A 13,222-nucleotide genomic window follows, 5' to 3' on the forward strand; every position below is an offset into this window, starting at 1 on the left:
CGTTTTCGTTTTCCATTTGCTGTCACTGTCAAGAATAAAATAACAATCAATATAAAATTAAATAACAATTAAACCATATAATTATTTGTTACTAAATATCGATGTTTCACTGCACATTTTAGGAGAGTATGTCAAAAAAGTAAACGTCAAAGAGTACAAAAGTTGATGGTGGGCATTGTTAATTGCTTTTTTGACATGCTCTTCTCAATTGTGAAGTTAAATGTTAATATTTAGTAACAAATATTTATTTGGTTTAATTGTTATTTAATTTGTATTGATTGTTGTTTTATTCTCGATAGTCATAGTAAATGAAAAACGAAAACATAGCACACGAGGAAATGGTAGAATTTCAGCAACAAGCGAATGGATATTTGCAACTTACAGAATTTGGACAACCACATTGTTTGTGGTTAAATTCAAACTTATTACTAAGACATGGGACAAGGTTGCTCCATAACTTAGGTAGACGACTTGTTCAAAAGTCAAAAATCTCAATTGTCACAGAGGATGATGTATAAACCATTGCTAGGTTGATAGACGAGTTTGGTTGGATAGGAACGCGAACCTACCCGTTGAATGTAATGTTGTTCCCAAATGCAACTCCGTGATTAGATATCCAAAATGTAGCAAATGTTCAAAGAATTGAGATATTTAGGCCACATGTTGAGGAAGATCAACCATCAAGGGACGAGTTAATAGTTGAACATGATCTTCTTATGCATTTTGGATGGCATGTAATCAAGTAGCGCTACATAGAGAACAGTTAATTATATGCAATCAAGTATTTGTTTCAGCTGGTGTTCGTTTAGCTAGCGAGCAATGTCTTCCGATAATAAGAGAACGTGATGTAAAGTAGTTCATAGTCACACTCATTAATGAGTTTGGTGTATTCCTAAACTAGGTTATCCGCATGCTCCAATGTTGTTGGAACAACCAGATAGGGAGGAAGTGCAAGTAATTACGAATATTGTTAATGAACGATTTTAGGTTTATGACAACAACCATACAGGAAAGAAGTGTAAGTAATTATGAATGTGGTTAATGGGCGATTTCAGGTTTATGGACAATTGCGAGAAGTTGTAGGAATTTTACTTGATTCAATAGTGTTGTTTGTAGTATTTTTTTTGATAATTGTTATTAACGTATTGAATATGTTTAGAAATTATTGATGAATGTAAAATGTTCGGCGAAACTACTTATTTGGATGCCTCATCCGTAGTGAGCCTTGATGACTCGAAATTATTGGATCCGGCCTCACTTACAGATGGGCCTATGTCGACTGGTCCGCTAGGTGTTGGGCCCAGTGTTGATTAATAATGGGCCACGTGTTGGCATAGTCCTGTCGCGGCGACTGAATAATTTAGGCCCATCTCGAATTGAACTTGCTGACGACCGTGCAGCCATTATCCTTTGGCCCGAAGAACTGTATTGGCCCATTGGTGCTGATAATGTCATTGTCGATCGAAAACGTGATTCAGAACTGCAGTGTGTTAGTCTTGTCTTTGTCACGTTGCGTGCCACGTGCCAAATATCCACGTGGTTGTTGTTGAATACTTTGGACAAAACATTTATTAATGGTGGTCGATACGTTATTTCATCTGGGAAAGACATGAACATGATCTTCTTATGCATTTTGGAAGGCATGTAATCAAGTAGCGCTACATAGAGAGTAGTTAATTATATGCAATCAAGTATTTGTTTCAGCCGGTGTTCGTTTAGCTAGCGAGCAATGTCTTCCGATAGTAAGAGAACGTGATTAATGAGTTTGGTGTATTCCTAAACTAGGTTATCCGCATGCTCCAATGTTGTTGGAACAACCAGATAGGGAGGAAGTGCAAGTAATTACGAATATGGTTAATGAACGATTTTAGGTTTATGACAACAACCATGCAGGGAAGAAATGTAAGTAATTATGAATGTGGTTAATGGACGATTTCAGGTTTATGGACAATTGTGAGAAGCTGTAGGAATTTTATTTGATTCAATAGTGTTGTTTGTAGTTTTTTTTTTTTTTTGATAATTGTTATTAACGTATTGAATATGTTTAGAAATTATTGATGAATGTAAAATGTTCGGCGAACTATGCAACTTCTTAGGTTTTTGAAATTTTATTTTAATATATATATTTATATATTAAAATTATTTTAAATTGGATTTATCGATCTCACGAAGTTGTTTGTTTATTTGGTTTCAAGCTTGTAAGGATGCGATTAAAACATTTTTTTCAAAACTCTCATCTCACCAACAAACGCAAAAACAAAATACATGTGCCTTCCTCCGAGCAAATCCTAATGAAAAGCAACAACCAGCCACACACAGTGACAATCAAGGCAAGTCAAACAAAATCATTATGGAAAAATTTCATCAAAACCCGCAACTGAATCAGTGAAATTAATTACAAATTAGCTCTATAACTCTAATTTCACTAATTCGGTTGCTGGTTTTGATGATATTTTTCTATGACGATTGTATTTGACTTGATTGTCACTGTGTGCGGCTGGTTGTTGCTTTTCATTAGGATTTGCTGAGAGTTTTAGGAAAGGCTTGTGTATTTTATTTTTGAGGTTGTTGGGAATTTTAGAAAAATGTTTCAATTGCATCCTTACAACCTTGAAATCAAATAAACAATTAAACAAACAACTTTGTGAGATTGATAAATCCAACTTAAAATAGTCTTTATACATATATATATTAAAATGAAATTTCAAAAACTTAAGAAGTTGCATTGTTCGCCGAACATTTTGCATTCATCAGTAATTTCTAAACATATTTAGTATGTTAATAACAATTGTCAGAAAAAAAAGAAGCTAATAACAACACTATTGAATGAAATAAAATTCCTACAACTTCTCACAATTGTCCGTAAACCTCAAATTGTTCATTAACCGTATTTATAATTACTTACATTTCTTCAATGTTTGGTTGTTGCCATAAAGTTGAAATCGTCCATTAACCATATTCATAATTACTTGCACTTCCTATTTGGTTGTTCCAACATTGGAGCATGCGGATAAATCAGTTTAGGAATACACCATACTCATTAATGAGTGTGACTATAGATTCTACATCACGTTATCTTATTATCAGAAGACATTGCTCGCTAGCTAAACGAACACCGGTTGAAACAAATACTTGATTGCATATAATTAACTACTCTCTTAGTAGCGCCACTTGATTACATGTCATCCAAAATTGCATAAGAACATGTGTAGCTATTAACTCGTCTCCTGATTGTTGATTTTTCTCAACATGTGGACTAAATATTGTAATTCTCTGAGCATTTGCTATATTTTGGATGTCTAACCACGGAGTTGCATTTGGGAACAACATTACATTCAACGGGTAGGTTGGCGTTCCTGTCCAACCAAACTCGTCTATCAATGTAGCAATGGTTTGTACATCATCTTCTATGACAATCTGAATTTCTAGCTTTTGAACAAGCCGTCTACCTAAGTTATGGAGCAGCCTTGTCCCATGTCTTGATAATATGTCTGAATTTAACCAGAAACAATGTGTTTGTCCAAATTCTGTAAGTCGCAAATATCCATTCGTTTGTTGTTGAAATTCTACATTTTCCTTGTGTACTACATTTTTGTTTTCCATTCATCAGTAATTTCTAAACATATTCAGTAAGCTTATAGGGCCGCGTGGAGAAGAAGGATTCATGTAGCCGACCCCATTTGATGGGACTTAAGGCTTCGTTTGGTTTGGTTTGGTTTGGTTATTCAGTAAGCTTATAACAATTATCAAAAAAAAAAAAAAAAAAAGAGGCTAATAACAACACTGTTGAATGAAATAAAATTCCTACAACTTTTCACAATTGGCCGTAAACCTGAAATCGTTCATTAACCGTATTTATAATTACTTTACATTTTTTCCTTGGCTAGTTGTTGCCATAAAGTTGAAATCGTCTATTAACCATATTCATAATTACTTGCACTTCCTTCCTATTTGGTTGTTCCAACAACATTGGAGCATGCGGATAAACCGGTTTAGGAATATGCCAAACTCATTAATGAGTGTGACTATGGATTCTACATAACGTTCTTTCATTATCGGAAGACATTGCTCGCTAGCTAAACGAATACCAGCTGAAACAAATACTTGATTGCATATAATTAACTGCTCTCGTAGTAGCGCCACTTGATTACATGCCATCCAAAATTGCATAAGAAGATCATGTGTAGCTATTAACTTGTCCCTTGATTGTTGATCTTCCTCAACATGTGGCCTAAATATCTTAATTCTCTGAGTATTTGCTATATTTTGGATATCTAACCACGGAGTTGCATTTGGGAACAACATTACATTCAACGGGTAGGTTGGCATTCCTGTCTAACCAAACTCGTCTATTAACCTAGCAATGATTTCTACATCATTTTCTGTGACAATCGGGATTTTTGGCTTTTGAACGAGCTGTCTACCTAAGTTATGGAACAACCTTGTCCCATGTCTTAGTAATAAGTTTGAATTTAACCACAAACAATGTGTTTGTCCAAATTCAGTAAGTTACAAATATCCATTTGTTTGTTGTTGAAATTCTACCATTTCCTCGTATGCTACGTTTTCGTTTTCTATTTACTGTCACTGTCAAGAATAAAACAACAATCAATACAAAAATTAAATAACAATTAAACAATATAATTATTTGTTATTAAATATTAACGCTTTACTGCGCATTTTAGGAGAGCATGTCAAAAGGAAACGTCAAAGAGTAGCAAAGTTGATAGCGGGCACGGTTAATTGCTTTTTTGACAATCGTGATTTTTGGCTTTTGAACGAGCTGTCTACCTAAGTTATGGAACAACCTTGTCCCATGTCTTAGTAATAAGTTTGAATTTAACCACAAACAATGTGTTTGTCCAAATTCAGTAAGTCACAAATATCCATTTGTTTGTTGTTGAAATTCTACCCTTTCCTCGTATGCTACGTTTTCGTTTTCTATTTATTGTCACTGTCAAGAATAAAACAACAATCAATACAAAAATTAAATAACAATTAAACAATATAATTATTTGTTATTAAATATTAACGTTTTACTGCGCATTTTAGAAGAGCATGTCAAAAGGAAACGTCAAAGAGTAGCAAAGTTGATAGCGGGCACGGTTAATTGCTTTTTTGACATGCTCTTCTCAACTGTGCAGTGAAATGTTAACATTTAGTAACTAACAATTATTTGGTTTAATTGTTATTTGATTTTGTATTGATTGTTGTTTTATTTTTGGCAGTCACAGTAAATAAAAAACGAAAACGTAGCACACAGGAAAATGGTAGAATTTTAGCAACAAACCAATGGATATTTGCGACTTGCAGAATTTTGACAAGCATATTGTTTGTGGTTCAATTCAAACTTATTACTAAGACATGTGACAAGGTTGCTCCATAATTTAGGTAGACGGCTTGTTCAAAAGTCAAAAATCCCGATTGTCACAGAAGATGATGTTCGAATCATTGCTAGGTTGATAGACGAGTTTGGTTGGATAGGAACGCGAACCTACCGTTGAATGTAATGTTTTTCCCAAATGCAACTCCGTGGTTAGAATTCCAATATGTAGCAAATGCTCAAAGAATTGCGATCTTTAGGCCACATGTTGAGGAAGATCAACAATCTGGGGATGAGTTAATAGCTGCATATGATGTTCTTATGCATTTTGGATGACATGTAATTAAGTGGCCCTACTAAGAGAGCAGTTAATTGTATGCAATCAAGTATTTATTTCAGCTGGTGTTTGTTTAGCTAGCGAGCAATGTCTTTCGATAATGAGAGAACATGATGTAAAATCCATTGTCACGCTCATTAATGAGTTTGGAAACCAGTTTATTTGCATGCTGTAATGTTGCTGGAACAATCAGATGGGGAGGAAGTGCAAGTAATTATGAATACGGTTAATGACGATTTCAGGTTTATGGCAACAACCAGCTAGGGAAGAAATGTAAGTAATTGTGAATATGGTTAATTGATGATTTCAGGTTCATGGACAATTGCGAGATGTAGGAATTTTATTTGATTCAATAGGGTTAGTAGTTTTTATTTTTTATTATTAATTGTTATTAACGTATTTAATATGTTTAGATATCTCTAATGAATGTAAAATTAATGTATTTAATGTGTTTAGAAATCTATAATGAATGTAAAATGTTCGGTGAACTTTGCAACTTCTTAGGTTTTTGAAATTTCATTTTAATATATATATATATATATATGTGTGTATTAAGACTATTTTAAGTTGGATTTATCGATCTCACGATTTTGTTTGTTTATTTGGTTTCAAGGTTGTAAGGATGCGATTGAAATATTTTTCTAAAACTCACACCAACAAACTTAACAACAAAATACACATGCCTTCCTAAAACTCCCGGCGTATCCTAATGAAAATCAACAACCAGCCGCACAGTGACAATCAAGACAAGTCAAACAAAATCATTATAGAAAAACTTCATTAAAACCAGCAATTGAATCAGTTAAATTAATTACAAATTAGCTCTATAAACTCTAATGCTAAAACATTACAAGAGTCCAAAAACAGCGCTGACACACTCCAAAAAAAGGAAAAAAAAGAGAGTAAAGCATGGACGTTAAAAAAACAACACCCAATTAGCTATGTTATACAGACTCTTCAAAATAAATCAAATACCCGTGTTGGATACCCGACACTCTGACAAGGATATTGGATATGTGTCGGATACTTCTCAACGGATAGTTCTAGTATAATTGTATATAACACTATTATTATATGTACTTATTGTTGTATAATTGTTATAAATATCATTTTGATATTGTAAGTTACATATAGTTCCATTTTATCTTACATGGTAGGTTAAAAATATAAAAATATGACTTTTTTTAAATTTATGATTTGATGAGTCCGATCTCTAGATACATACCTGCACCCGACACCCGTATCCGAGTCCATTTATCATAGCCATTTAGTACATATTAAAGCATGGACGTCATAAAGGATAAATAAAAATTATAAATTTAAACTTAACCTAGATGTACAATTAATTTTTTAATGACCTTTCCAAGTTTAGAACTTAATTTATTTCCTAATTCTAAAAAAAAATTACGCCATTAATCCTACACAAATATTCATATTTACCACCAAGCCATCGCAAATTAGGCCAACAAACTAAATGTTGTAGGTAAGTGACAAAAGTTTAAACCTCATTCTGCAAAATATCAACATTTTTTTATTGAGTTTTTGTTAGAACAAACTCTCCCAGCTTGGTTGCGTTAAAATTAAAGAATTCTCAAATTTACCTTCTTTGTTGAAACTTATTTTATCAAAATATTATATTGAGACGGCTCAACTGTGTGAGTAGCAGTTAAGAGTAAAGCAAAATAAAATCAGAAACGCATTTTAAGATCAAAAACAAAACCCAAAACCTAAAACCCAATCCCTAGTTTCGCAATTCTACACAAACTGAAGCCAAGACCCAAAACCCAAACCATAGTTTCATGATTCTGTACAGAAATTAAAGCCAAAACCCTAGTTTTGTGATATCAGGGGTTTCTTGAGAGGGTGAGATTCGATCTTTTTTCTTGGTCGGTTATGAGAGAAAACCTCCTTCGGCAGCATTGCAGAGAGAGAGAGAGAGAGAGAGAGAAGTTGGCATTGTATGTTAAAAAAAATATTTTATTAGGGTTCCACTGCCCCAATGGTGCCACATCTCAAGAGGAGACTTACATGAGCATGAGCTTGTGACAGGCTTTTAACGATATAAAGGATGTGAATCTTGAGATCACAGCCTTCACCTCCAAAGAGCTCGTCGAAGATGGACATTGGTCTCTAGTACGGAGAGGACCAGACCCCATCACTTATGTGGCTTCTCGAATGCCTGCCGTCTACTTTGCTTGCCATAGAGTTTTAAGTGACGTAATAAATAAAGTCCTTTATTTGTACGTATTTTTGGTTTTAGGCTGATTGAATTTGAATTTATTAGACTTGAAATTCAATGCAATTCAACTCAATTCAAGGTTCCTGCAAGGCTACCTGGGTTTTCTCCAACAAGGGTATTGGATTTTGGAGCTGGTACTGGTTCAGCAGCTAATTTGATTTGTCCTATATGGTTACTTGGGTAGTGAAGATTGATATTGGTCTTTATAAATTACCTGTGATTGTATTTTGCTGATTGTGGTCAAATACTTTATTGGCATATTTGGTTCCAAAGGGCACTGTGAGAACTCTGGCCAAGATCTCCGGAAGGAATTAATCTAGTAAAGCCATTGCAATCGATGCAACGAGAATAAAGAGTAAGTTAGGATGCAAAAGGAGCAATTTTGTATGCTCAATATGTTTTTGTTATGCTTCTTATTTATTAAAACATACAACAAAAATGTGAGGCGTATAAATGTGCGTGTCTATAAACCTTGCTTGAGGGCCTGAAAGTTGTACCCTAGATACACGTTGAACTAACCTATTTAGCTTTCAGCTTGTAATGCCATTTAGATTTTCAGTGATGATAAAGGAAACTGGAAGTAGTTGAATCTGAATTCTAAATACACTACTACAAAATTGACTTTTTGCGTCTAATTTTTTGCGACTGTTTGATTATCCGTGGCAAAAAAAAAAACGCGACAGCATGATGAAACGCAAGTAGGTAGTAAAAGGTCCCTATTTTTCATTTATTTGCGCCCTTTGGTTTTGCCCTAGCAGGCTCACTCGACTCTCTCTCTCGTTCTTGCTTTCTATCTCGCTCTTGCTCTCGCTCTCTCTCTCGCTCACGTACCCATCGTTGTCTGAAGGACTCCATCAGTATGAATCTCTCCCTCGATCTCTCAATCTCTCTGTTTCTGTCTCGATCTCTCTTTCTCTCTTGAACTCTCAATCTCTCTTTCGCACAATCTTGCTCTCTCTGTATCTGTGTACATATCTCGCTGCAATTTGCTTGATTCATCGCAGAGAAACCCTATCTCTACTAGTAGACCGCATTGAAAAGGTCTCTTGGAGTTCTCAAATGCAGCAGAGTAAGCTCACCTATCACGCATTGTGTACAAATTAGGTACCAACTCTCTTCAAATTTCCTCTGTTTTTTGTTTTGATTTGTTTCATATTTGTACTTGATCTGGTTTTGTATCTGAGAGTTCCTTTGTTTTTATTTTTTGCACTATAATAATACATTTTTTTGTTGGTTTGTTCTCATTTGAGTTTGAAATTGTGTTTGATCTGGTTTTGTAGATCAGATTTCTGTGGTTTATTGTGATTAATTTAGTTATCTTTTGCTCATCAAATTGATATGACAATCTTACGATTGCAGTTCTTTGTAATTTTATCTAGCGTTAGTCAAATGAAGTTATCTATGGTTTTTCTTGCAGGTGATTGCAAATTCAATCTCACTATTAAATCCATTTGATGTTATCAAACTTTTAGACTCACTGATATCTATAATCCATCTGATGTCTCTGTAATCCAGCTCTCTTCTCTGCTCTTCGGTACTCTCTCTTTCTCTCTCTCTCTCTCTCTCTCTATATATATATATATATATCCATGTAATGTATAACTATATACATACATACATTCCATTTCTATGTCCATCAAACGAATCAGATTACTCTGAGACAACGAGTACAGTATTATCTACTGTACAATCGGTATCGAGCAAGCTTTTTTTAACTGCGAGAAATCTCTCTTTGTATGCTTGACTAAGCAATCTCGATGATTGTGAATTTTTTGAATCATGTGATTAACATGAGTTTTGTGATTTTACTTGTTATCGTCCATTCTTCCACGATTCAATCATCATGTTTTGTAAATTCTTCGACTACAATGTGAATTGTCTTTGTGATTGAACTCTCAAGTCTTGACTTAATTGTGCATTGTAGAAAATTGGTCTGGTAATTTGAGTTACTTGTCAAAAATAAAAAATAGTAAATAGGATGGAATCAAGAATTCTCTGAATTAGGTAATTTGAAAGGCTATTTTTTGTTTGTTTGTTTTTTTCCCCCCCTCCCTTTGATGATTTTAAAATGTTACATGGCTTGGAGGCACTTAGATTGTACTTAGACTGTGTATGAAATAGAGCTTCTTCTCATTATAAGTGACTTCAATCGGGATAAAATTTATGTGACAATAGTTTTATATATATGCATCTATCTTTTTTCTTCATGTTTTCTAATGGATGGTTGTTAAGATTACTAATAAAAGTTTATGCAAACAATTTGAATTTTGGCTTGATGAATTTGATTGGCTGTACTTTGGCACTTCTTCACTTCATCTACTGCTTAAGATGTAGGTCCTTTATGATTGCTGGTAGTTCTAAATTTTGATTTTCAGCTAACCGAGCTCCGACTATTCGATATGTTTCTTGCTGGAAGTACCCTGATCTCATTGATAATGAGTGGGCCAAATAATTCAGTCGGGTAGGTAGCTGAACCATACCACATAGTTCTAAAAGAATGAAAGTTGCAAGAAAGGCAGCAGCAATATACTAGAAAGAACTTTTTCAATATTGCCCCTATGCAATCCATTGTATAGATGTTGGGACGTGTGGACACTAAGATAGAATAGACCTGCTAATAAAGATGATGAGAGGTTATTCCTCTCATGAGGTTATTCCTCATCCAGTCCTATGATTTGTTGATGTTCCTAGATACAAGTTTTGCACAACTCCTCCAACATCTCTCAGACCCCCAACCCCAAAAAATAAATGAAGTAAGCTGCATGATCTCAAAATTCATTTCACCATTTTCAAATTCATACAAAGAAAAATCGCAGTTATGCCTCATACTCTCTAAGTAAATGAACAAGTTCTCACTTTATGGCATTAGACTCCATGATTATTAGTAAATGGTTAGAAGTTGCTCACAAGAAAGTTATGCTAAATAATAGTAGAAATGTAAAAGAAAAAAGAGAAATGTGCAGTTGACAACTTAGGACTGATTGATGCTGTATTAATTCGTGAAAGAAGATTTGCTTTATTAGTCAGTTAGAGTGAAAAAGGAGGAACAAAATGTGTAATTGATGCTTTATGAATTTAGTAATTAATGAGGATTTTGAAATAATAAATTATGTTTGGTTGCCCAGAGGGTTGAAAACTTAACATAAGTTTGCTTTTGGAATCACATTATTCTTGTCCCGGGACATAATAATCATAATAATAGTGATGATGTGGAAGTTAGTGTATTTTTGCTTTTACCTAGATGAGTTGGGGATTGTACCCTACTGAATTCTATTTTACCTTTATAGTATCTATTTTTGTCTCATTATTTTCAAAATTTTAAGTTTGCATACTAGTTTTTCAATTTTCAGGGACAATTTACAACTTTTAAGGCAGCGATATTACTATGCCACATGGAAAGCTGATGGAACACGATATATGATGCTAATTACTTGGGATGGGTGTTACGTGATTGATAGAAATTTTTGTTTCCAAAAGGTTGAGTTGCGGTTTCCTTGCAAAAGCACAAATAAGGTAATCATGCAATATGCCATATTCATATTCTCTATCCTAAGAATGTTTTTGGTTTCCAAATAAATCAATTAATTCATTAAATTAAAAAAATTGTTAGATGGCCTTTTTCATGTATGTTGTTTGTTGTCAGGGTATATTTGAGAAGACGCATCACTATACATTACTTGATGGAGAGATGGTAATTGACATTGAGCCAAAGACGCAAAAGCAGGAGAGAAGATACCTTATTTATGATCTGATAGCAATTAACCAAGTGTTTATTATGGATGTTAGACATATCATATATGGTGGCTATACCAATTGAAAAGGCTATTCTACTTGTATAATGTAGTTTTACTCCCATATATTATTAAATTGCAAGTATCTGTTGATTACATGTTGATGTGGAGTTCTACTCCATGCTAGAACATAGGCATGTGGTCTGCAACAGGTGGATCCATCATTCCTTCTCAAAGAGTAGTTCAGTTAGTCTTTTTGACTTTTTTTTTTTTTTGTTTTGTTTGTTTTTTCCCATAAGTCTTTTCGTAAGAGCAGTTTTCACCTCACTGCTGCTTATCTTAGAATAGTTAGCCTTCTCTGAAATGTAAAAGTACGCATTGAAGTTTTTAAACAATGTCAGATGTCTATAGGCTATAAAGACTTAACAGTTGGTCCTTTAGTATTATTTCCCTGATAACTTCTCTCTAAACTCCGCAGAATCTCATAGTAGGTTAATGTGTGGTTGTATGTTCCTGTTTTCTTTTTTCTTCTTTTTTCCCCCTCCTTTTCTTATTTGGTTCTAAATTGTCTGGTGGTGAATAATTTGGTCTTTGAACATCATTACAGCGACCATTCAGTGAACGGTGGATTATACTTGAAAATGAAGTGATCTGTGGAAGATGAAGATTTGTTTCATTACTTTCTGCACTCAATGATTACATTACAGTAGAGATGATATTTATAACTAACACACACTAACTAACTAATTCACTAACAAACACTTCTAACTAATTAACAAACTTTACAACTGTTACAGATATTATAATGAGGACTGCTATCAATACAGGACTGTGATAGACAACATATCAATGCTGATTCTGATGCAGTAGGGAGCTGCTGTGACTGATGAGTAAACTATTGAGATGCAGTTGAGCTACTGCTGTGACTGATGAGGCTTGGACTGAGTGAACTGATGAAGCTTGGACTGAGGGAACTGTGGAAATGCAGAGTCAGTTACAGAGGCAGTTACAGATGGAATCTTATCATGATCAAACCTCGAAACAGTGAGCGTGACTTTTTGTACAAGAGCAGAAATCCATACTACAGATACGACTTGGAGTCATTCAGGGTATGAAAGGGGGAACAAGAGATCATTAACTGCCCTCAATTCTATTTTCAATCATTGCATTCTTTTCTTTTATTGATTATTTATTTTGCTTTGTCAGGTGAGGAGGAAGAATTTTTATTTGCTGTCTACAGTTACTAAGCTTTTAAAGGAATTTATTCCAAGACTTTCACATGCAGCAGATGGTCTTATATTCCAGGTTCTTAAGGATTATTTTTTGGTAGCTTTATTAAAAAAATAAATCTGGAACTTTAAATATAATATGATACTGTTCAAACAATGTGATTTTTGCATTCTTTTACTTTTGAAATATCAGTTACGAACACGGGAATGTTCAGTGCATAGGAAATGTGTGTCAAGAAAAGTGATTTTGCACTATTTTATTTTGGAAATATTAATTACTATGCACAAGAACATATTCAGGTGATATTATGTGTTTGAAAATAGAAAAATGCTCCATACCCATCCCCCCCCCCCCCCCCCCCC

At 34.1% G+C, this 13,222-nt stretch overlaps 1 protein-coding gene across 15 annotated transcripts in view; it reads left to right on the plus strand.

Annotated features, from left to right (window-relative positions):
* LOC145788754 (mRNA-capping enzyme subunit alpha-like) overlaps nucleotides 1-13,222 on the plus strand; it is a 39,553-nt gene that overhangs the window by 8,929 nt on the left and 17,402 nt on the right. For 3 of the 15 annotated variants that reach the window (XM_082902527.1, XM_082902526.1, XM_082902524.1), the window contains exons 3-4: nucleotides 11,250-11,412; nucleotides 11,543-12,073. The exons of 10 other annotated variants lie outside the window; for them this stretch is intronic. In XM_082902527.1, coding sequence (XP_082758653.1) covers nucleotides 11,250-11,412; nucleotides 11,543-11,716 — 337 coding nt within the window. In that variant the 3' untranslated portion in view covers nucleotides 11,717-12,073. Of the gene's footprint in view, nucleotides 1-3,728; nucleotides 8,255-11,249; nucleotides 11,413-11,542; nucleotides 12,074-12,427; nucleotides 12,740-12,836; nucleotides 13,211-13,222 lie in introns of those variants that run through there. 2 more of the 15 variants (XM_082902525.1, XR_014349034.1) reach the window with 2 other exon arrangements.

This window comes from Camellia sinensis, chromosome 13 (genome assembly GCF_055761805.1).
Source record: "Camellia sinensis isolate YWXY chromosome 13, ASM5576180v1, whole genome shotgun sequence".
NCBI lineage: Eukaryota > Viridiplantae > Streptophyta > Magnoliopsida > Ericales > Theaceae > Camellia > Camellia sinensis.